This window comes from Trichechus manatus, unplaced genomic scaffold (assembly GCF_000243295.1).
Source record: "Trichechus manatus latirostris isolate Lorelei unplaced genomic scaffold, TriManLat1.0 scaffold00137, whole genome shotgun sequence".
NCBI classification, from domain to species: domain Eukaryota; kingdom Metazoa; phylum Chordata; class Mammalia; order Sirenia; family Trichechidae; genus Trichechus; species Trichechus manatus.
This window is the reverse complement of record NW_004444073.1, coordinates 6,064,726-6,090,344: the sequence shown is the minus strand read 5'-3', so window position 1 is coordinate 6,090,344 and position 25,619 is coordinate 6,064,726. Positions and strand designations below refer to the sequence as shown.

Below are 25,619 nucleotides of genomic sequence, written 5' to 3'. Positions count from 1 at the left end.
CAGCTACAACTCCATTCCTTTCTTTGCAATTTAAGAAGAACATAGAAAACAAGTGAAATTATTACAAAAGTGATCTTGGACTCTGTTCTAATTTATTTATTGACAAGTAAATGGTCCCTACACTTTAGTACTTTACCTATAATTTACCCACAACCAATCTCACAACTGATTAGGACTATTGCCATTAAGAACAACTGCATTAGAGGATATTTACCAACTAACATTGCCATCAAAATCAACCATCTTTTTAGAAGAAAGAATGGTTTCAGAACAGCACACAATTTTATTAAGGAGACCAATAAAATAAATAACAAATGCCAATGGATTGCTCCCTTCAATTGCTAGAGGGTTGGCATTTGTGCACCTGCTATGTCCTTCCTCCTATACTGTTACATGACACCAGAAGTACTTCCTGAGTTTTAAAAACTTAAGATTTAGTCTCTTTCTGGAACTAAGACATTGCTACATGATAAAAGTAGCACATCAAATGAAGTTCATGGCCATCAATACAGTCTCTCTATTAATGAGCACTGAGAAATGCAAAGAGAAGGGATGATGGTATTGGAGTCAGGCAAGCAAAGATTTTCCTTTCATGAGAGTAACTCCTTAGCTGGTCCTCGATGAAGACAATGAACATGGTTTAGGATAGAAGGCGTAACTATGAGAACATTGTAGGTGAAGAGATTGACTCTACAAACGAGCCAAGGTGGGAACACATAGACCAGGAAGCCATTCACCACCCCTTCTTTCACCACAACCACTTGCAGAGAGAATCGCAGGCTCATAGGACATACTTCTCTAGGTGAGTGGGTTTTTTTTTTAATTTAAAACCTCACAATGCAATAACCAAACCCTTACTAGGAATAAGAAAGGCATTTGCCTGCAATTCTTGTCCTGTCACAGCATCACTCATGTTATATAAAGAAATCCAAACCCCTATTCATCACTCCTTCTCAGAACTCATCTACAATTTAATCTACGCTAAGAACCTTCACATAATGAAATGGCTTTTACTGAGCCATTACATGCATCGCCCTGATTCGAAACAGCACATATTTCAAACATACCTCATGGACTCCAAGAGTTGTCTGAATTGCTTATGGGTGGAGAAAGGCCAGGTTTGTATGCTCTACTAGCCACGTGGAGAGTATGAAAGTATATAGTGTAAAGAAAAGTGAAAAATTTAAAATTAGGTTAACAGGGAACAAAGAAGGAAAGAGGGTAGGCTGGCAAAATAATTAAATCATCATTTCTAATACGAGTAGTACCATGTATTTAAAAACTGAGTTTGAAAGGCCCATTCAGAAAAGAAAAAAAATCACCTTTATACACCACATTCACAGCCAGGTTGATTTTTATTTAATATGGTTCATGGGTGAGAAGGTAAGGGGCAGAGTTATGATGGAAATGGAGTACAATACAAGAAAAGATACAGTAAGATGCAAGACTAAACAATAAATAAGAACAGAGTAAACAGACACCTGGGAAACAACGCACAAAGATTCTCGCTTCGTTTCAGAAGGCAGCAGCTCTAACAGCTCTTACAACCAGACATCTTTCCCAGCAAGAGGCTCTAAAGGCACAGAGCTGAATTAATTCCCACCACATGCTTTTTCTTCTGTGCACTTATCTCAATGCGTCATCCTTCTTTGAAGCAAAAGACTCATTAATCCAATTCAAATTGCCAACATCAGTAAATCCTTTGCCTCAGCACTTAAATGCCAACACCAATTAAATACCAACAGCAACTTAACTACTGATATGACCTTCACTACATTCAGGAAATCCAGCCAGAAGTCCAGCTAGCATTAATTCCAACAATCTTCATCAATTTTAATTTACTCTGTGCAAAGAAATGAGGTAATTTGCTGGCCACCCCAACTCTGCATCCAACTGGATTGAAATAACTCCATAAGCAAACAAAAAAGGAACAAACTGAGTTGCAATCCACCAAACCTGAAAGACGTCTTCACCAGGGCTTCGGGGCTATCCAACTGTGGCAGTTCATCAGCTAGGATTTCCTCCGGTGGCCGGGGGTCATGGATGATCGTTGGCCGTGGCTTCTCCTTGACATTACCTGTGAGTCCATCGATGAGGGAGTTCCATAGACAGTTCTGTGACTTAGACCCTGTGACATGAGGAAAAAAGGTGTGCAGGTGAGTTACCAATCGACTCATGTCTTACCTTCCCCAACTCAGGATTTTCAAAAGCAGAGCAGGAACATTTATTCATTTCTCATGATCTCCACCAACATCAGAAAACTCCAGAAGACTTATGGAGTAACCAGGGATTTTTTAATTTGTATGTAGAAAATAGGCTTACACTGTGAATATTTTGGCTCATAGCTAAGTATTGTGGATATATCCTAGTCTCACTAAAGTGGTCATCCAACCCCAAACTCTTGAGAGAACCACAGGTATCTACTGAGATACTTATTCAACAGTTTGGAGGCATACAAAGGATTGCCATTTTAGAGAACAGTGAAGATGTTCAGACACAAGTCTCTGCTATGAACTCAGTACGCCTGAGGCCCAAGTCTCAAGACTTGTCTAAGAACTAGGTTCATTTTTCTGCAGGATCAAGATTCAAGGAAAATTACACTGCATGTTAATTGATATCCTACTCCACAAACACTTAAAAATATAAGATGAATATTAAAGGTAGACATAAAGTAGAAATGGTGTCAAAAAAAATAGAGTCTGATCAACCAGGTGATCAAGGTCAACATAAACAGTGATAAGTCATTGTGGAAGTATGTACGCTTGATACGATGTGATGAGAATGGCACTTTACCTATGGAGCCTTCCTCCTACAAACATATAACCCCAGTCTAGTCATGGGAAAAAAGGAGTCCTGGTAGCGCAATGGTTAAGTGCTCGGCTGCAAAACGTGGTTTGAACCCACCAGCCACTCCATGGAAGAAAAGACCTGGTGATCTGCTCCCATAAAGGTTTACAGCCTAGGAAAACCTATGGGGAAGCTTTACTTTGTCTTATAGGGTTGCTATGAGTGGGAATTGACTTGCCAGCACACAACAACAGTCATGGGGAAAACATTAGACAAATCCCATTTAAGGGACATTCTACAAAACACTTGACCAGTACTTCTCAAAACTAAGGTCAGCAATCATCCATCACCTCTAAAGTTAAAAAATGTGGAAGTATAACACACCATTCCGCCTAGACTTTCTCTACTCACTAACATTAGGAATCAGCTGTTCTCAGGCTTTGTCACTTCTTGAGTCACACTATGGAGGTAAGAGCACATGAGTGATACATTCCTATAAACATTATTTAAAATCCAGCTACAACTCCATTCCTTTCTTTGCAATTTAAGAAGCACATAGAAAACAAGTGAAATTATCAAAAGGTTATCAAAACCAAGGAAAGTCTGAGAAACTACCACAGCCAAGTAGACCCTAAGGAGACATAACAGCTAAATGTAATGTGGTATCCTGGATGAGATCCTGGAACAGAAAAAAGACATTAGGTAAAAAGTAAGGAAATCTAACAAAGTGTGGACTTTAGTTAAAATAATATAGGTAATCCCTGACTTAAACGACGTATTCAAATTCCAGCGAACCACACACACATAAGACCATCCTTTTTCTTTTCTTTTTTTGTAAATCTTACCCTTAGTAATATGTACTACTACATACAGTGTTACATCGTATAATTTGCTGATGTCATCATTCTCAGATGTTCACTTTTAGATATCAAAGTTTATGATTTACTGTTCAAAATACTGCCATATAAATTTAGTTCTCTAAACTAAATCAGGGGCTTCAGTTGCTTGAAAACATGGACCCAAACACTGGTCGCTCTGCTGAAGTCAACAGGCAGATTTGGCAAGCAGTGAGACGTTACCGTGAAATATATGAAGAAATAAAGAAAACGACATACAGACAACTCTCACTAATTTTCTAACTAGAAACTCCGTGCCCATTCCCAGCGATAATCCAGATGATCCAGAACCTTCCACAAGTGGAGTTGTTACTGCATCTGACAAAATGTCAATGTTGTCGAACTCTTCTTCATCATCAAATTTTTATGATTTGTGCATTTTTTATGTATATATAAAAATATGTCTGTAAGTTTATATGTAATGTCTCCAATCCCCAAAGACAAATAAAGATCAGATTTACAAACATATTGATAGTAAAAACCAAACCCGTTGCCGTTGAGTCAATTTTGACTCATAGGGACCCTATAGGACAGAGCAGAACTGTTTCATGGGGTTTCCAAGAGCGGCTGGTGGATTCAAACTGCCAACCTTTTGGTTAGAATAAAAGGCAGTAATCATGAAAAAAAAAAAAATGAGGTATTTGACTTACATCAGAACTGACTCACGATGGAGCCATCAGAACGAAACCCATTGTAAGTCAGGGACTACCTGTAATGTATCAATATTGGTTCACTAATTGTGACAAATGTACCATACTAATGTAAGAAATTAATAATAGGGGAAACTGACTATGAGGTATATGGGGATTCTATGTACTATCGTTGCAATTTTTTAAAAAAATTTTTTGTAAATCATCATTGTTTTTGCAGGCTATTCTCCACCCATAGGAAAGAAAGCCTTTATCTTGCACAAAAACACTGTTAGGTCACCAAGTCTTGCATTCACAGAGCTGTGTCCACCTATGCAAAGGAGGACCTTTTTCTTAATTCTTACAAAGGGTCTTTATGAAGATGAGAGGCATGCCTAGAGGGGTAAAGAGTAATGCCAGCTAATGCAAATAGTGTGAGTAATAGGTGGGTAGAAAATAAATCTGGGTACACATGAAGATGCCTGCTAGCCATGTGTAGCCCACCACGGAGGAAATCACCCTGGTTTGTAGTGCCTGAAGGGTATGCCTAACACTAAGATCAAAAGATCTTCACACACACAGGCAAGCACCTCACAAGGATGCCTGAACCTTCCCCAAGGACACCCATGAGTCAGCCAATAATTCACATCCAAACTGCTTCTGTGTCAACCAAGGGAAAATTAAAGGACACTAGTGAGAGGACAGAGACCCCTCCAGCCCCTGAAATGCAAGACAGCCTTTTTAAAGTTCTACACATATATCTTAATAAGATCTGGTCCTAAGTTAATGAAGGTCTGGTTCTAAGTTAATTAAGATCTGTTCTATGTTAACTTAAAGTCTGGTTCTAGAAGGAAGAACAACAGCAGCATCCCGTTTTCCTAAATTTGGTCTAAGCAAAGGCCTTATAATAAATTCCCTGCACAGTTCCCTTCATTCTTTCATTTATTTATTCAATAAACACATATTGAATTCCCTTGATGTGCCGGGTCCCATCTGGACCCTAGAAATAGAAAGATGAATGAGACAATATTCCTACCCTTGGGAACCAGTCAACCCACAAAAAATCATAATAAACAGATAATACACCATAACTAAGGGGCAAAGTGCTATGGGATACCAGAGGACCCAGGGAAGGTACACAGAGAAGATGACCTTTGATCTGGGTCTAAAGCATGAACAGAAGTTCAGCATGTAGGGAAAAAAGGGAAGAGTGTTCAGTATGAACAGCCTGTGCAAAGGCTCAGAGGTATAAGGAAGCAGCTTATTAAGGCTGGAGCAAAATGACAGGGGGAGTAGCCAGAGATAAGGCGAAAGGTTGGTTGGGTCAATTACAAAGTACCTAGAATAAAATGTCATTAAGATCTAGTAAGTACTGTCAAAGAGGCAAGCATGGGGCCTAATGGGAACATTCTTCTACACTCCCCTACCCCACTTGTCCTCTTATTCTGCCCATACCCTCTTTATCCTCCAATAACCGGACACTAACAGCTCTGTATCTCTCATGCTTCTGAGCTGTTGTCTCTGCCCAGAATTCCTAGAACCAGTCCTTGCCCCAACTTTGCCCCTGGTTATGTTCGAACAGCACCCATATTGCTCAGTCTAGCCATCCTCACAACCCACCTCAGGCTCCAGCTCCTCCAAAAAGCCCCCTGGTACCTAGCCCCATTCTGGGTTAGGTCTTCAGGAGCCAAGTACCACTCTGTAGTCTTTGTTTACAACTTTCCCCTAATAAACTGGGAGCCCCATGAAGGTGGGAACAGAACTGAGCTTCTTTGTATTAGCACCAGAGGGCCAGGCACATAATGTGTAATTAAAAAAATTATGGTAGTGAAAGATAAGGTTGAAAAGGTAGATGCCAGGCCAACTAATTTGTAGACACCAAAAAAGTGTTAATGATTTTTTAACAGATGTATCTTCCTGCGGGAGGGAGAAAAGGAGATGACACGGGAAGTTTGGAGACCAGCTAGGGAAGGTATCTGGCAGAAGCTGAGGAAGGGTTTCTCTAGAGGGAGGAAGAGCAGATGGCCAGGCATAAAGAAGAGAAATAGTTAAAGCTGGACCCAACATTTTATATTTCTGAAATAGATCATTCAGAAAGGAGAAATAGGTAATCCAGAAAGGAGAAATAGATAATTCAGAAGGGAGAAATAGGTGAGGGGAAAGGGAAGACAATGAGTTTTGTCTTGAACTTTTTGAGGGAAGAGCAGCACCTCCAGGAGGCAGATGAGGATTCAGACCTTAAGAGACAACTATGGAAGAGTGACTTTGCAAGCTCTGCTAGTGATAAGCAGGGAGGTAAGAGAGCAAAGGCAGGAGGACCATGTTTTAGAGAACACCTCCAAGACAGTCATGGGCTGCAATTGGAAGGAACTTGGCTGAGAAACTGAGCCTGAGAGAGAGGCTGGGATCTGCCCGAGTCCAGCCTTCCTTCTACCTACAGGGCCTGGCGGAAGACATGCCTTAAGAGTATGATCTCATCTTCTTAGGAAAGTCCATGGCCAGCCTCTCCCCATTAATACAATGAGCATCCTCACCCATGAATTTATCATCTTAAACCCTTCTTTTATCTAGGACAACAGATATTCCCATGGCCAGTTGAATTAGCTATGGTACATTCATACAATGGACTACTATTCCACTGAATGATATCCTAAAGAGAAAGAACTCTGTGAATTGATAAGAAGTGATTTCCAAGACTTTTTGTTAAATGAAAAAAAAAAAAAAAGACGCATACATGAAAGTATTTATACTATCCTATCTCTTGAATAAGTATTTGTTCTTGCTTATTTTTGCAAAAATGTATTTGCAAGTAAAAGTATTTGCTTATTTTTTACAAAAAGACAAACAAGAAGAATGAACCAACAAAAATGGTTATCTACAGCGGATGGACTGGGAATAGGGAGGTTAGGATAGAGATGAGAAAGTTCACATTTGTATATAGTTTTTCATTTTTGAACTATGTAAATGTTTTAATATTCGAAATGAAATAAAATCAATAAAATTTTTAAATCCTAAAATTAAATACAAATAGCAACAAATCTAACTGTATACCAAACTGATAACACAACCACAACAGAAAACAAAAGTTAATTTAAGAATCTTTTGAATACAAGACTCTGACCATCTACCCTTAAGAGAACAATTCTACGCACACACACATAGGGCAAAGAAATCTGGAATTTCCCTTAGTAGGTTTGATGTCAGTCGTAATCATGAAGTAGTAACTCTTAACTATGTTATGTATATTGTAAGACAGAGCAAATGAGCAAAGGTAATGAGGGTGCTGGGTGCCAGAGCTCTCACTGCGGGAGAATGGAAATACAAATAGGCAATGGGAGAAGGTAAAGAAGAACTCTGTGGTGTTGGATTGGAACTGGAAATATCCGTATGAACTCATTGATTATATTCAGCAGGCCCTGAAGAGATGTTTGCTGAATTAATTGATGCTGACTCTTTTTCAACATACAAAAATAAAACTTTAAGGTGAAAGGTGAAGAGGAAGAATTTCAACAATTGTAAATAAAAAATATACCACAGGAGATACTAAGAAGAATGAGCAGAGAATACCACCGTGTCCTAAAGTGTTTAATTATAAAGAAATGGCCTAGTTTCCTTACTGAAAGCAGACCCTGAGACAAGGGCTTGTGGTAAGTAGTTTATTTTGGAAGTGATTCCAGGAAACAGGAGTAGAGGACAGAGAGAATCAGGGAATAAAGGAAAGCCAACACATAGGGGCCATACTGAGTCGTCACCACTGTGGGCAACTGGGGCTAGGTCCTACAGGGATCATGTGAGGAGCTGTAGAGGATGCATTTCAGAATTATCCTCCTTAGCAATGGAAGAGGGAGCATTTATCTCCTGGCTCTCATCCCCCACAGGCAAAAGTAACCCCATGGGGTGTTAACTCCTTGACGGCCAGTTCTACCCATGCGTGAGTATTTCCACATCATCAGAGAATCCCTAAGGCAAAAATCTAGAGAAAGCAGTGCATCCAGAGCATGAAAAGCAGGACAAGAGGATATGAAGTTGGTCTCAAGAGGTCCCAATATACAGAGTGTCCACATAGTCCTGGTATCCTAGAAAATATAGCCAGAATCCCATCTGCTACTCATTCTTGCCTTGTTGTTGTTGTTAGGTGCCATTGAGTAGGTTCCAACTTATAGTGACCCTATGTATAATAGAATGAAACACTGCCCAGTCCTGCAACATCCTCACAATCATTGTTACGTTTCAGCCCACTGCTGCAGCCACTGTGTCAATTCATCTCATTGAGGGTCTTCCTCTTTTTCAACGACCCTCTACTTTACCAAGCATGATGTCCTTTTCCAGGGACTGATCCCTACTGACAACATGTCCAAAGTACGTAAGATGTAGTCTCGCTATCCTTGCTTCTAAGGAGCATTCTGGTTATACTTCTTCCAAGACAGATTTGTCTGTTCTTTTGGCAGTCCACGGTATATTCAGTATTCTTCTCCAACACAATTCAAGGGCGTCAATTCCTGTTTGGTCTTCTTTATTCATCATCCAGCTTGCACACACATAAGAAGTGACTGAAAACACCATGGCTTGGGTCAAGTGCACCTTAGTCTTCAAGGTGACATCTTTGCTTTTCAACAGTTTAAAGAGGTCTTTTGCAGCAGGTTTGCCCAGTGCAATTTGTCATTTGGTTTCTTGACTGCTGCTTCCATGGGCGTTGATTGTGGATCCAAGTAAAATGAAATCCTTGACAACTTCGATCTTTTCTCCATTTATCATGATGTTGCTTATTGGTCCAGTTGTGAGGATTTTGTTTTCTTTATGTTGAGGTGTAATCCATACTGAAGGCTGTAGTCTTTGGTCTTCATCAGTAAGTGCTTCAAGTCCGCTTCACTTTCAGCAAGCAAGGTTATGTCAACTGCATAACACAGGTTGTTAATGAGTCTTCCTCCAATCCTGATGTCCTGTTCTTCTTCATATAATCCAGCTTCTCAGAGTATTTGCTCAGCATACAGATTGAATAGGTATGGTGAAAGGATACAACCCTGATGCACATCTTTCTTGACTTTAAACCATGCAGTATCCTCTTGTTCTGTTCCAACGACTGCCTCTTGATCTATGTACAGGTTCCTCATGAACACAATTATGTGCTCTGAAATTCCCATTCTTCCCAGTGTTATCCATAATTTGTTATGATCCACACAGTTGAATGCCTTTGCACAGTCAATAAAACACACGTAAACATCTTTCCGGTATTCTCTGCTTTCAGCCAGGATCCATCTGACATCAGCAATGATAGCCCTGGTTTCACGTCCTCTTCTGAATCCAGCATGAATTTCTGGAACTTCCCTGTCGATACACTGCTACAGCTGCTTTTGAATTATATTTAGCAAAATTTTACTTGCATGTGATTTTAATGATATTGTTCGATAATTTCCACATTAGGTGGGATCACCTTTCTTAGGAATAGGCATAAATATAGATCTCTTCCAGTCGGTCAGCCATGTAGCTGTCTTCCAAATTTCTTGGCATAGATGGGTGAATACTTCCAGTGCTACATCCCTTTGTTGAAACATCTCAGTTGGTACTCTGTCAATTCCTGGAGCCTTGTTTTTTGCCAATGCCTTCAGTGCATCTTAGACTTCTTCATTCACTACCATTGGTTCCTGCTAATATGGTACCTCCTGAAATGGTTGAACATCAACCAATTCTTTTTGGTATAGTGACTCTGTGTATTCCTTCCATCTTCTTTTGATGCTTCCTGTGTCATTTAGTATTTTCTCCATAGAATCCTTCAATATTACAACTTGAGGCTTGAATTTTTTCATCAGTTCTTTCAGCTTGAGAAATGCAGAGCGTGTTCTTCCCTTTTAGTTTTCCATCTCCAGGTCTTTGCACGTCCTTATAATACTTTGGCCTTAGCAGTTGGTGCATAAATTTGAATAACAGTCATATTAACTGGCCTTCCTTGTAGGCGTATGGTTATTATCCTATCAATGACAGCACTGTACTTCAGGATAGCTCTTCAAATGTTCTTTTTGATGATGAATGCAACTTCATTCATCTTCAAGTTGTCAATCCTGGCATAGTAGACCATATGACTGTCCAATTCAAAATGGCCAATACCAGTCCATTTCAGCTCACTAATGCCTAGGATATTGATGTTTATGCATTCCATTTTATTTTTGACAACTTCTTATTTTCCTAGATTCATACTTTGTACATTCCATGTTCCAATTATTAATGGATGTTTGCAGCGGTTTCTTCTCATTTTGAGTTATGCCACATCAGCTAATGACTCCATCCACATCATTAAGGTTGACTTTACTTTGAGAAGGCAGTTCTTCCCCAGTCGTCTTTTGAGTACCTTCCAACCTCAGGGGCGCATCTTCTGGCACTATATCAAACAATGTTCCACTGCTATTCATAAGGTTTTCACTGGCTAAATCTTTTCAGAAGTAGACTGCCGGGCCCTTCTTCTTAGTCTGTCTTAGTCTGAAAGCTCAGCTAAAATCTATCTGCCAGGGGTGCCCCTGCTGGTATTTGAATACCAGTAGCATAGCCTCCAGCATAAGAGCAACACGCAAGCCCCCACAGTATGACAAACTGACAGACGTGGGGGATTCCTGCCTTAGAAAGGTCAAAACTGGCCCCTGCTGCAGCTCGTCCCAACTCAGTTTGGTGTGAGCCCTCTGGATCAAACACTCTACTCTTTGAATTCTGGGAGTGGGAAAGAATTCATCTGTGATTCTCCACAAACGTGAGCAGAGTGCTCTCCAGAGGCACTGGAAAGGTCCGCTCTAACCAAATGAAAAAGAAAAATCCCCCTGCTCTGATATATTTTAAGGTGTATTTGAAAGCATGAAATGTTTCTGACTAAATGAAGCAAAATTACTGAAACAGAGTCATGCAGCTCTCTCAATAATGTCAAAAAACCCCATGAGAAAAATCACAGGTAAACTAAGCCTTCAGGGTACCAAAAATAATGTGGCTCAGGTGCAAGAAATGAGCAGCTCCATTCAGCCCCCTCATTTCCTCTGCTCCTCCCCACTCCCCTCCCCACCCCAGCTGTCCTCTCTCCTTTGACTTGTCCCTGACTCTCTCTGGATGCCTATTACATTCTCCTCTCCTATTATTTCCCTCTGTCCCTGCCATAAATCCTCTCCCTTCTCATTACAAAGACAACTTTTCTTGTACCCCACGAACCCTCTAGATTGATTATAAATCCTCCAGAGTCATAAACTCTGGTAGCAGTATCCATACTGTCGAGCTCAAGAGAATAGTACTCAGATTCAAATGTAACAAACACTGGTTCAGCTCTTGCTGTGTGCTGGGCATTGACACGATGCATTTATCTGCGTTACCTTATTTAATCATCATATCAACCCTTCAAAGGAAGCCTACTGAAATTTTATTAAACGCGCAGGCATTAAGGCTCCAAGGGATGAAATAACCTGCATCATAGACTTAGAAAATAGATTGTTCTGATCGAAACTTCTTGTACTCCAAATCCAGGGCTCTGTGTGATATATCACACTGTGTTTGTACTTTATTTATGAGCAAATAAACATACACATAGTGTAGATCAAGCAGAATGTTCTGCATTTCTGACTATGAAACAGATGTCGTTTTACATAAGAAGTGAGATACATTTTATCTGCAACTCAGGAGTCTTTTCTTTTCTTAGTCTCTTGCATGAGGCAGTTTGCAGCTTCCTTTGAAGAAAGAAGTTCAGGCTTCAGGGGAGGATGAATAATGCAAGGTGAGTTTAAAGGTTGAAAAAAGACAAGAAAGCGATTCTGGGAAGGTGGCGGCATAAACAAACCATCGTTCCAACTCGCCCCCACAAATACAACAAGGAAACTGTGCTCAGCTTTGAGAGACTCTGAATCACAGAGCGGAGGAAAGCAGCAGGGAACTGCAGACAGGCAAGAATCAACAAATCAACAAGTCACATACTATAGGAAAATCACTTTTCCCACAGTCCCTACTCCTTCCCCAGCCATTCAGGCCACCAGCTACTGTGAACTGGGGTACTGGCCCCCAAAAAACTGCCTGCTTCCCTAACCACCACAGCCCCTGCCAGTACAGAGAGACAGGACCCCAAGACTCTGCCCTAAAATCAGTAAGACAGAACTCCTGGGGAGTCTGTTTGGAGTGTGCCAGCACCTCCCCCACCTGAATGCTGTCACCTGCAAGCCTGCTGTGAATTACTACAGAAGGACCCTATAGTGGACTCTGCTCCCATAGTCAACACTCTACCTGCTTCCCTGTGCACCCCTCAAAGCTCTGGCCTCTGAAACCAACAGGACAGACCTCCTGGAGAGTCAGTTCAGGTCTCTCTGCTCCCCCTTTTTGGTCAGTACTGATGACTGCTAACTGAGGCTGTTGTGTGTTAGGAAGCAGGAGTCTTGAGTGGAAGTTGCACTCACAGCCAATAATCTACTGGGTGGGGGGGACTTTGATAGCAACAACACATACTTCCATGGGGATCTAAACAGAGTGTGACACCCCCTCCCCCACCTGGTAATTGTTGGTTGCCAGACTGTTGCAAACTGCTACAGAAGGCCCCCACAGTAGAGTCTGCTCCATAGTCAGCACTCTACCTGCCTCCCTGTGTACCTCATAGCTCAGGCCTCTGAAACCAACAGGACTGCCTTCCCTGGAGATCAGTTTGGGTCTGTTTGCTCTGCCTTACAGTTGGCACTGAGGACTGCTGTCTGAGGCAGCTGTGTGCTAGAAAGCAGGCATCTTGAGTAGAGGCTACAACTATAGCCAACATACTACAAAGTGGGCTCTGACAGCAATAAGGCAGACCTCCCTGGGAGTCTGTTTGGAGTATGACTACCCCTCCCCTAATCAGTAACTGCCTGCTGCTGGACTGATACAAACTCCTACAGAAGGTTCCCTATAGTGGAGTCAGGAGGTGGGTCACCTAAGTGGAAACTGCTCTCCCAAACACCACAGGGCCACTGGGGCTCTGAAACCAACAATATAGATCACTCAGAGGTCCTTCTGGGAAGTGCCAGCCCCTCCTCCTCATGAAATGAAGGAAAGTCTGCCTGTGCTTCCCCTGAATGCCAGCTCAGATATAAGCAGCCCCCACAAAGCAGGGAAGGAAACCTTGGACAAAACCAGAGGGTAACACCCAGCCCCAAAGGGGGCTCACTGGGTGTGCGTTTTCTGACTAAAAATGTGATTACAGAAACAGAGAAGGGAAGGGAGTAAGAGAGAGGGACTGTATCTCCTGGTGGAAAAATTGATTAGTACATGACATCTCGCCTGAGTGGTGGTGCCCACTGTGGACAGGCTGACCAAAGCGTGTTCTCTAGTGTGTTTGGGAGAGATTGCAAGTTGAAAAATGAGATCTGGAATTTTCAAATTCCAGCTAAACTAGGGAGGCTGAAAGAGCTATCACAGAAAGGGAGAAGAAACAATAAGCAAAGGCCAAAGGCTTTGCCCTCCTAAGAGTTTCCTGCAGAAAGTAGTGTGGGCAAAAATACCAAATACTGGGGAAAACTGAGAAAGTTAACACCCTTGAAAATTCCGACACCCCAACAAAAAATCACAAGACACACAAAGAATAGAAAAACAATGGCTCTTCCAAATGAACATGACAAAGGGAGTGAAAGTGTATCTAGGGATGACCAAACAATGACAATAATGACAGAATATAATACAACAACATTAAATATAGTTAAAGAAATAAGGGAAAACATAGACAAAGAACTAAAAGAAATAAGGAAAACAAGGCAAGAACAAAATGAGGATCTGAAAAAAGTGATATTGCAACCGAAAGGGACAATAATGAAATGAGAAACACAACAGAAGGACTTATCAACAGACTTAATCAGGCAGAAGAAAGAATCAGTGAATTAGAGGATAAGAGTTAAAATTACAGATGCTGAAGAGTAACAAGAACAGAGGCTCAAGGCTGAGCACAGTTTAGTGGAATTATGGGACAACAACAAGAGGTCTAATAAACATATCATGGGAATTCCAGAAGGAGGTGAGACAAAGGGACAGAAAAAATATTTGAGGAAATAATGACAGAAAATTTCCCCAATCTAACGAAGGACATGAATCTACAAAATCTACAAAACCAAGAAGCTCAAAGAACCCTAAGCAAGATAAACCCAAAGAGACTTACACCAAGACACACTGTAGTTCCAACTTGTTGCCTTTGAGTCAACTCCAACTCATAGTAACCCTACAGGACAGAGTAGAACTGCCCCATAGTGAGGTGCAATTGATTACTTTTGTGTGATCCTTCTAGCCATGGTCTTGTAACTCCCACCCAGGTGATTGGGCAGGACAGTGTGATAGGGTAATTGTGGCCCACCGAAGGGATTGGTCAGTTTTGCCATCTCACTGGGCTTGAAATGAGCCACTTCAGAGGTGGGAAGGAGAAGACTCCACCACCACCAAGGAAGGAGAGACTGGCAGAAGAGACCCGTGGGAGATACCCACAGGAGATGACACAGTGGGCTTCTAGGCCCACGGAGCAAGAAAGCTAAGTGTCTTTGGGCAGAGACTGAGGGCCAGGGAGAGGTGTGCCTGCAAGCATGGTTGGGAAGAGGCTGTCCTGATGGAAGAACTGTATCCTTGAGTGTTCCTCAGCCTGAACTGTAACCTATTACTTTCCTAATAAACTCTATAATCGTGAGTATGGTGTGTGAGTTCTGCGTGGCCATTGCAATGAATTAGCAAACCCAGTAGGAAGTAGAGAGTGCTGTGGAAGGGAAAGTTGGTGTCAGAGCTGGTAAAGAGGGTGGAGAGAGGAGGCATATCTAACCTCCGGCTCATAGGAATCAGCCTTGGGCTGTTGATCTTGATTCTCCTTCCCCCTTGTGAAGTTAGAGGAGGTCAGACACTGCCTCCATGCTGTTTTTACACATAGGGTTTCCAAGGAGCGGCTGGTGGATTCAAACTGCCAACCTTTTGGTTAGCAGCCAAGCTCTTAATCACTGCACCACCAGGGCTCCACATTATAGTTAGGTTCTCAAAAATTAAAGATAAAGAGAGAATCCTGAAAGCAGTGAGAGAAGCAAACAGTCACATACAAAGGATCCCCAATAAGATTAAGTGATGATTTTTCCACAGAAACACTGGAGGCAACAGGCAATGAAATGATATATTTAAAGTGATGAAAGAAAAAAAATGTCAACCGAGAACACTATACCCAGAAAACTATCCTTCAAGAATGAGTGTGAAATTAAAATATTCCCAGATGAACAGAAGCTGAGAGAGTTCATATCCACCAGACTGGTCCTACAAAAAATACTAATGGGAGTTCTGTAGATGGAAGGGAACAGACACTAGAAAGTAATTCAAAGATATACATAAAAAGAAAGATCCCTAATAAAGGGAAATGCATAGACAATTATAAGGGCTACTAATAAGGTATTTGTGATTGTTAAGGTTGTGTGTCAACTTGGCTGGGCCATGATTCTCAGTAGTTTGGCAGTCGTATGATGATGTGATCACCTCCATGATGAGATTTGATATAATGTGATCACCTACATGATGGGCTCTGCTGTGAGTAACCAATCAGTTGTAAGAGAGTTTCCTTGGGGGAGTGGCCTGCAACCACTATAGGTAGACTTTCTGGCAAGACTTGTGGTCTCTTGCTCACTCTGAATCCTGCAGCTGTCTCCTGTCCACCTGACCTCCCGTTCTTGGGACTTGAGCTAGCAGCTTACCAGCACTCTTGCCTGCTGATATTAGGATTTGTTGATTTTCGCAGGCTATGAGCAAGAGTCCTGCTCTCTGACCTGCCAATCTTGGGTTCACCATCCCCTGCGGCCTCATGAATCAGGAGAAGCCTCTATCCTGACCCGCGGATTTGGGACTTTCCAGCCTCTGCAACAGTGTGAGCCATTTCCTTGATACAAATGTATATACATGTGTATTTGTACTTACTGGTTTTGCTTCTCTAGAGAATCCAGCCTAAGACAGTACTCATGCTTGATAATTCTAAATGTTTTATCTTTCATGTTTTTTAATAACAAATATATAAAAGGCAAGGATAAAATTATGTTACAGTGCATATGAAATATAAAGATGTAATTAGTGATAACAACAACAAAGGGGGTGCAGAGGAATGGTATAGATATAGAATTTCTTGTAAGTCACTGAAGTTAAGCTGGCACCAATGTTATAAATACAAGCTCTTAAACGTAATATTCATGGTAACTACTAAGAAAATATATAAAAAGCATATGCAAAAAGAAAGGAGAAGGAATCAAAAAAGGCTCACGACAATAAACCAACAAAACACCAAAAGCAAGCAGTACTAAAGGACAAAGAAAAAAAAGCTTAAGACACACAAATAACAAAATGGTAAAAGTTACTTCTTATCAGTACTTACAGTGAATATAAATGGAATAAATGCTCCAATCAAAAGACCAGTAGTGACAGAATAGATTGAAAAAAAAAGTGATCTAACTATACACTGTTTATAAGAGACACACCTTAAACCCAAGGACACAAGTAGGTTGAAAGCGACAGGATGGAAAAAATATTCCATACAAATAATAACCAAGAGAGCTGGGTGGCAATCTTAATATGAGACAAGGTAGACTTTAAGACAAAATCTTTAAGAAGAGATAAAGATGGATATTGTATAGTGATAAAAGGGTCAATAAATCAAGAAGATTTAACAATCATAAATACATATTCACCGAATATCAGGCACCTAAATATATAGACACTGATAGAATTGAACGGACAAATAGATAGTACTATAATAACAGTTGAAGACTTCAGTACACCACTTTCAATACTGTACAGAACATCTAGAAAGCAGATCAACAAGGAAACAGAGGACCTGAATGACACTATAAACCAACCAGACTTAACAGACATATATACAACACTCCACCCCCAAAAAGAACAATATACATTCTTCCCCAGTGCACTTGGATCATTCTCCAGGATAGGCCACATTTTAGGTCACAAAGCAAGTTTCAATAAATTAAAAAGACTGAAACCATACAAAGTATTTTCTCTGACCACAACAGAGTGCAGCCAGAAATCAATAACGGAAGGAAAAAAAAAAAAAAAACCTGGAAAATACACAACCATATGGAAATTAAACAACACACTATTAAACTACCAATGGGTCAAATGAGAAATCACAAATTTCTTACAGTCAAATGAAAATGAAAGCACAACATACCAAAACTTATGGGATGCAGGGAACATGGTAATCAGAGGGAAATTTACAGCAATAAATGCCTACATAAAAAAAGCAAATCTCAAATCAACAGCCTAACTAGAAAACTCCAGGAACTAGAAAGATAAAAGTAAACTAAGCCTAAACCTACCAGAAGAAAGGAAATAACAAAGATCAAAGCAGAAATAAATAAAATTGAAACAAAAACAATAGAGAGAATCAATAAAACCAGAAGCTGGTTCTTTGAAAAGATCAACAAAATTGACAAACCTTTAGCTAAACTGACAAAAGAGTCAAACAACTAAAATTAAAAATTAAAGAGGGGACATTACAATTGACCTGACAGAAATAAAGAGAATTATGATAGAATATTATGAGCAACTGTATGGCAACAAATTGGATAACCTAGATGAAATGGACAAATTCTAAGAAGCACACAACCTACCCAAACTGACTCAAGAGGAAATAGAAAGTATCGACAAACCCATAACAAGTGAAGAGATCGAATCAGTGATCAAAAACCTCCCAACAACAACAACAAAAAAGTCCAGGACCACATGGCTTCACTGGAGAATTCTACCAAACCCATTTAGAGAAGAACTAATATCAATACTGTTTAAATTCCTCCAAAAGATAAAAATGAAAGGAATACTCCCCAATTTATTCTATAAAGCAAACATATCCCTGAAACCCAAACCAGGCAAAGACACCACAAAGAAAAGAAAAATATAGGCCAATATCTTTTATGAATATAGATGAAAAAGTCCTCAACAAAATGCTAGCAAACAGAATCCAACACCATATTTAAAGAGTCATACACCATGACCAAATGGGATTTATTCCAGGAACGTAGGGATGATTCAACATTAAAAAATCAATCAACGTAATACACAACATCAATAGAACATACGAAAAGAACCACATGATCATCTCTATGGATGCAAAAAAAGCATTTCATAAAATCCAACACCCTTTCTTAATGAAAACCCTAAAGAAGACTGGAATAGAAGGGAAATTCCTCAATATGATTCAGGGCGTATATGAAAAGCCAACAGCCAACATCATACTTAACGGCGAAAGACTGAGAGCTTGTCCCCTAAAATCAAGAACAAGACAAAGGTGCCTGCTCTCACCACTTCTATTCAATATTGTATTAGAAGTCCTAGCCAGAGCAATAAGACAAGAAAAATAAATAAAAGGTATCCAGATTGGAAAAAAAAAGTAAAATTATCTCTATTCGTGGATGATATGGTCCTATGTATAGAAAATCTAAAGAGTCCATAGAAAACTTCTAGAGCTAATCAAGGAATTTAGCAAAGTTGCAGGTTACAAGGTCAACAAACAAAAATCAGCTGAGTTTCTTACACCAGCAATGAGAAATCTGGAAGGGAAATTAGGGAAACAATTCCATTTACAACAGCATCTAAGAGAATAAAATACCTAGGAATAAATCTAACCAGGGACGTGAAGGACTTATACAATGAAAACTATAAAACGCTGCTGAAATAATTTAAAGAAAACTTAAATGGAAATATGCTGTATGCCCATAGATTGGAAAACTTAATATTGTTCAGATGTCAATACTACCTAAAGCAATCTATAGGTTCAACACGATTCCAATCAAAATTGCAACAGCCTTCTTTACATAAACAGAAAAACAATCCTCAACTTTACATGGAATGGCAAGAGGTCCTGAATACCTAAAATGACTCAGGAAGAGAAGAACAAAGTAGAACGACTCACATTTCCTGATTTTAAAACATACTATAAAGACACAGTAATCAAAAAAGCCTGGTACTGGTATAACAACAGACACATAAACCAATGGAATTAAATTTACAGTCCAGAAATAAACCCACGCATCTGTGGTCAACTGATTTTTGACAAGGGTGCTAAGTCCATCAGATGGAGAAAGAAGAGTCTCTTCCATAAACAGTGCTGAGAAAATTGGATTTCCACATACAGAAAAATAAAACAGGATCCATGCCTCACACCACACACAAAAACAAAAACAAAATGGATTAAGGACCTAAATGTGCAAACTAAAACCATAAAATTCTTAGAAGGAAAAGCAGGGGCAATGCTTTCAGGCCTAGCTTTCAACAATGGATTATCTAATATAATAACAAAAGCACAAAGAGCAAAAGACAAAATAAATAAATAGAACCTTATAAAAATTAAAAACTTTTGTTCATCAAAAGAATTTACCAAAAAAGGGAAAAGACAAGTTACTGAGAGAATATCTCCAGAAACCATATATCTCACAAGAATCTAATAAACAAAATATATACAAACCTTCAACAACTTAATAACAAAAAGACAACCCAGTCATAAAATGGGCAAAGGACTTGAATAGACATTTCACCAAAGAGGACATTCAAATGGCCACCAAACACATGAGAAGATGCTCAGAATCTTTAGCCATCAGAGAGATGCAAGTCAAAACCACAGTGAGATACCATTACACTCCCACTAGGATAGCTAAGATTTAAAAAAAAAAAAACAGAAAATAACAAATGTTGGCGAGCATGTGGAGAAATTGGAACCCTTATGCATTGCTGGTGAGAATGCAAAATGGTACAGCTGCTGTGGAAAACAGTGTGATAGCTCCTAAAAAAACTAAAAATAGAACTACCATATGACCCAGCAATTCCACTCCTAGGTATATATCCAAAAGACTTGAAAGCAGAGACTCAAAAAGAGGCCTGTACACCAATGTTCACTGCAGCACTATTCACAGTAGCCAAAAGATGGAAGCAACCTAAATGCCCATCAACAGACGAATGGATAAACAAAATGTGGTACATACATACAATGGAATACTACTCAGCCAGTAGGAGAAATGAAGTCCAATACATGTTACAGTATATACAGACATCATGCTGAGTGAAATAAGCCAATCACAAAAGGACAAATATTGTTATGACTTCACTTATATAAAAAGACCAAAAAAAGGAAAACGTATAGGGAACAAAGATTATTAGTGGTTAGTAGGGGCAGAAAGGAGGGGAAGGGGGGGGCAGTTAATGGTGATGGAAATATCACATTAAGGGTAGGGTTGCACAGGCAATTATTGTAACTGCTGTCAATAAATTGTACACCTGTAAAATGGTGAAGTGGCAAAAGTTGTGTGACAGACATATTTACAACAATGACAAAAAAAAAAGAGTAGCTGCTGAGGCTGCTTATGTACAACCATACACCTCATGGGATTTGGTTCCTTAGTTTGGAGGTTTAAGGTCCTGGTTTTATGGGATATCCCAGTTAACTGTTTAGTGCTGCTGTTCTACCTCTGAATTTGTTGTGCCTGGGGTCTTAAAAGCTTGCAAAAGGCCATCCAAGGCACAATTGGTATATATTCTCCTGGAGCAACAAAGGAATAAGGAGTGTCAGGAATAGAAGGAAGATACAGAATGTGTGGCTAACTACCTCCATGAATAACTGCCTCCTTTGCCATGAGACCAGAAGAACTGGATGGTGCCTGGCTACCATTACTGAACATTTTGAACATAGATTCCATAGAAGAATCCTTATCAAAAGAGGCAAAATGCAGATTGAATTTCAAATTCTAATGGACTCTAGACTTTCTGGAGCCATGGACGGTGGATGAACCCCTGAAATTATTATCCTGAGATAATCTTTAAACCTTAAACCAAAAATATCACCTGAAGTTGCCTTAAAACCAAACAACAGTTTAGCTTAACTAGTAAAACAGGTCTGCCTTGAGCACTGTGCTCTTTTAAGAACTATCTATATGGGATCAAACTGACAACAGCCACTCAAGGAAGATTAGATAAGAACCTTAGGGGGCAGTGAGTTTATGTTAATGAGGGAGGAGCAACTCAGAAAAGGCGGGTGAGAATGGTTGCACAACTGGAAGAATGTTATCAGTGTCACTAAATGGTACATGTAAAAACTGTTGAATTGGTATATGTTTTGCTGTGTATATTCTCAACAATAAAATAAATGAAATTTAGGGGAAAAAAAAAAGACAAGAAAGCAAGAAAATGAGATGAGAAGAAGCGAAAGCAGAAATAACTGCAGATTCACTCTGAACTGTGGCTAATGGTGGCAGCCTGATAAACTGCAGGCAGGAGGAGCCCAAGGTGATGTGGTAATCCTATTTAAATCTTAAATCTTTAAAAGACAAGTGACTTATCAACTAGGTTCCTTATAAAAATACCAAAGCCTGTGCTGGCAGAAGGCTCAGAATTAAAAGACCTGCAAATCACAGAGGACAGAAGAGACTGGATTCTCCAGAAAGAGAAAAAAATCCTGGAAACCTCCAAAGGTTCTGAGAGTGTCTGGGACATGGGTTTGGGTGTCTTCCCCAACTGGAAGGATAAGGCTCCTAAAATTCCCAGTGGGTAGGAAAACTGTGGTTAGGGAACAGCAGTCAGGAACAAACCTAATAAAGACCAGATGAAGAATTTTAATCTCACTACAATAAAACAATAATGTTAGTACAAAAGATAGAGTATCAATAATGTATTGAGTACCTTGGAGCTCTGGTGGTCCAGTGGTTAAGAGTTCAGTTGCTAACCAAAATGTTGGCAGTTTGAATTCACCAGCCACTTCTTGGAAAACCCTATGGGCCAGTTCCACTCTGTCCTATAGGGTCACTATGAGTCAGAATCGGCTTGACAGCAACAGGTTTGGTTTTTTTTGTTTTTTTTAATCTGAAATCGGTCACGTACATAGGTAATGTTCTGTTATTTTCGATATACTAACTCTTGGTTTTAGAAGCTTTCCAGGAATTCGGTCTCCTGCAGTTTAAAAGAAATAATTGAAAATTTAACTCTGTTTCACACATCATACACACCAAGGGGTGTGTGTGTATGTTTGGGGGGAGGGGGTGTGTGTTGGTTTCCCCATCCAAAAATAAGAATCCAGCTTGATTTGTGATGACATATTCTAAACTCAGAACTATACCAGGGTTTATTTCTGAGTTATCCTGCTAGATTAACCTGTCTTTTTTAACATTTGGATCACATTGTTTTACTTAATCTAGCTTATAATGTCAATTAATATCTTGTAGTGCAAGTCCTCCTTTCTCTTCTGGGCTATTCTTACTTGCTTAGTCTCTAGGAAAACTTTAGTTAAAACTACTTTGTCAATTTCTTTTAAAAAGTCCTTTTTGGATTTACTCTGAGATGGTATTTAACAAAAGTATAATTGTTTAATTTATTTATAAAACAACATGTTAATATATCATGTGTTCATCCAGGTAGATGAGTGATCTTTTCTCTCGGGTACATCTGTTGTATTTATTCCCCCAGTAACTCTTCCTCCCTACTTATAATTGTCCCTCTCAGTTTATTTTGGGAACACCTCCTCCCTCATTACCCATCCCATGTGAGTCTGATAGGCTTTCAACTATGTCACTCCCTCACCCTAGCCTCAGTAACTAATCGAGGGGTGGGTATATGACCCAAGCTTGGATAACCACAGTTCTTCCCTGGTATTTTTCATATGGAAACCAAAGAGAGAAGCCCTTTTCTCCATCTTAGATTACATGTACCAATATATGGAGAAGCCTGAGAAAATGAAGCTCATACCCTAAAGAAAGCAGAGAAAAGAGAAGAAATTCTGGGAGTGGCATATCCCTGGTTCTACTCCCTCACAGTCTCAGATCAGGTTTCTATAGCTGCAAATTATTTCAATAACCTTCCAGCAAATCTCTCTTAAGCTTACAATAATTTGTGTCAAGTTTCTGTCACCCATCACCCAAAAGGTCTTCCCATGTATTCAAGACTTTGATTTTCTTCAGTAAAGTTGTAAATTATTTTTATCCTAAAAAATTTTAGTAAATTTGTTCCCTGGGCATTTATATATTTGCCTGCTCTTGTTAACAGAGTACATTTTTAGATTATCTTTTCCAGATTATTAGTACTGGAATATAAGAAAGCTATTCATTTACTTACTAAACTTACTACCCCTTCTCTGTTTGAGGTGTTTTCCTTGTTTTTCATTTTTGTTTTTGCTTTTCTAAGTACATACATCAACTACACAAATTTTTCCCTCTCTTTTCTAATATTTATGCATCTTATTTCTGTTTCTTGTCTTATTGCATAGGCTAAAACTTCCAGAAGAATTTTGAACCATATTGGTGATAGAAAGTGACTATCATTTTGCTGGCTTCACTTCATTTTTTATTTATGAAATGCCTATGAAATTTCCTGTTGTAGCCTTATGATAAATTTCCCTTTTGTGTGCTAGCTTGAGTGACCGTCATTTGTTCCAATTAATAGAAAAAAAATTTTTTAAATCAAGATAATTGAATTTACCGTCTGTTAAGATGATCATGTGCTGTTGAGTTTTTTTCCGCCCCCCTCTCCTTTTCGACCTATTGAACTGATGTATTATACTGGTAGTAAAATGAGGAAAGAACTAATTTTCCAGCTGGCATCAAATATCCTCTAAGGAACTCTTACAGGAAAATAATTTGATAAGACTGGGGATGGCGGTGAGGAAAAACCTTAAAGGCACAGATGAAAAAGAAAGAGCTAAATTTTTCTGCATATAAAATAAACAGAATTTAGAGGTAGACAAGAGCAGAGGAGAGGAAAAAGAGAGGAGGGGAAAGAGAAAAGATGAAGCGATACAGCTATAACCTGGAACCTTGACAGAAAGAAGTTAGAAACTAAAGAAGATGTAAGTCATATTTATGTTTAAGTTAAATGCTGTACGGAACTGCAATGCAAACACCTCTTCAGTACAGTAAAAGTCTGACACACTTGCTGCTTTATGAAAGTGATACTGGGGAGAAGGGTTAGAAATTATGAAGAATGGGCTGTATCTCATTTTTGGTTTGTTGTCTGGAAAAATTAAGTGATCACCTGAAAGACATAAACTGCCGGAAAAAATTCAGCATACTCAGGAAACCATATCCAGAAGTAATGAGAAGAAACCCCTAAAAATTTACAGAAACCTTAAGGACTGAAACTGGATGTGTGGTGGGGGGTTGTAACAATCTTATGCAGACCTTAAGGGTCATGACTTTATGACATTTCGGTCATACTTTAAAATACTTCTTAAAAGTGAAGATGTCTTGCTTTACTCAAATACGTTCTATCTGAGTTGCTATACTGTTATTACACTATACTTGTAGAATTGCATTACTAGAATTCTATTTAAGGCTTCTTGCAGTTATAGTCACAAAAGAGATCAGTCTTTAGTTTCTTCTTTTATGTAGTCCTCGTCAGGGGAATAATCTGTTCCCCAATATTTGTATAAAATTGCCTATAAAACTCTTGGTTAACTTGAGCTGTAAACTTTCACCTAAAGCATAATTAAAAAAAAAAAAAAAAAACCGCTTGGGATCCAAAGTCTTTTTAGCAAAGTATTTCACAAAATTTTCAATATCTCCTTTTTTTTTAATTGCTGCATTCAGGTTATCTATTTCTTTTAGAGTGTTTTCCTCTAGAAAATGTCATTTGTAGAGATACTCAGATTTCTTAGCATAGATATCTACGTACTTTCAATTTTAATATTCATCTATGTATTTAATAATCTTGAGTATATGATACTTATTTCTTTGTTTGCTTCTTTATCTGTTTGTTTTCTTCTGTGATTACTTTGTAGAGCTGTGCTGTCCAACAAGGTATCATTAGCCATATGTGGCCATTTAAATTCAGAGTAATTAAAATGCAATAAAATGAAGAATTACTGACTTACGGGCAACATGGCGCTATAGTCAGAAGCACCACGCCGTCCCTCCACAGCAAAGATCAGAAAAACTAAGCCAAACAGAGTCAAACGTCCATCCTGAAACCCTAAGCATCAAATGAAGAGATAAAGAACTCAGCCAAGCACTGAATGGAATAAGAAACTGACCGAGAACAGAGCACAAGGAGAGCTACATGCAGAGGTCCCTTATCAGCTACCACAGCATGGGTCCACCATCTTGGACTCCTATTGGAGATCAGCGAATAGGAGGTACGAGAAAGCAGCTTCATGGAGCTTCCAGCAGGAGACAGAACAACTGGTAACCCACGATGTAGGCTTTCCCACCCCTTCACCCTTCTTCACCCCCAGGTAGCCTCCTCTGCTTCCTGCAGCCACAGTCTATTGGCCAGGAAGCACAAGCTTCCCCCCAGTGCCACTTGGATTCCACCTGCCCACACTGGCCAGCTCCCTGAGTGCCATTTGTTG

General features: G+C 39.5%; 1 protein-coding gene across 2 annotated transcripts in view; it reads right to left on the bottom strand.

Moving 5' to 3' along the window:
- PDE1C (phosphodiesterase 1C) overlaps positions 1-25,619 on the bottom strand; it is a 744,082-nt gene that overhangs the window by 448,243 nt on the left and 270,220 nt on the right. For both annotated transcript variants that reach the window (XM_023739603.1, XM_004385322.2), the window contains exon 3: positions 1,957-2,128. In XM_023739603.1, coding sequence (XP_023595371.1) covers positions 1,957-2,128 — 172 coding nt within the window. The remainder of the gene's footprint in view (positions 1-1,956; positions 2,129-25,619) is intronic.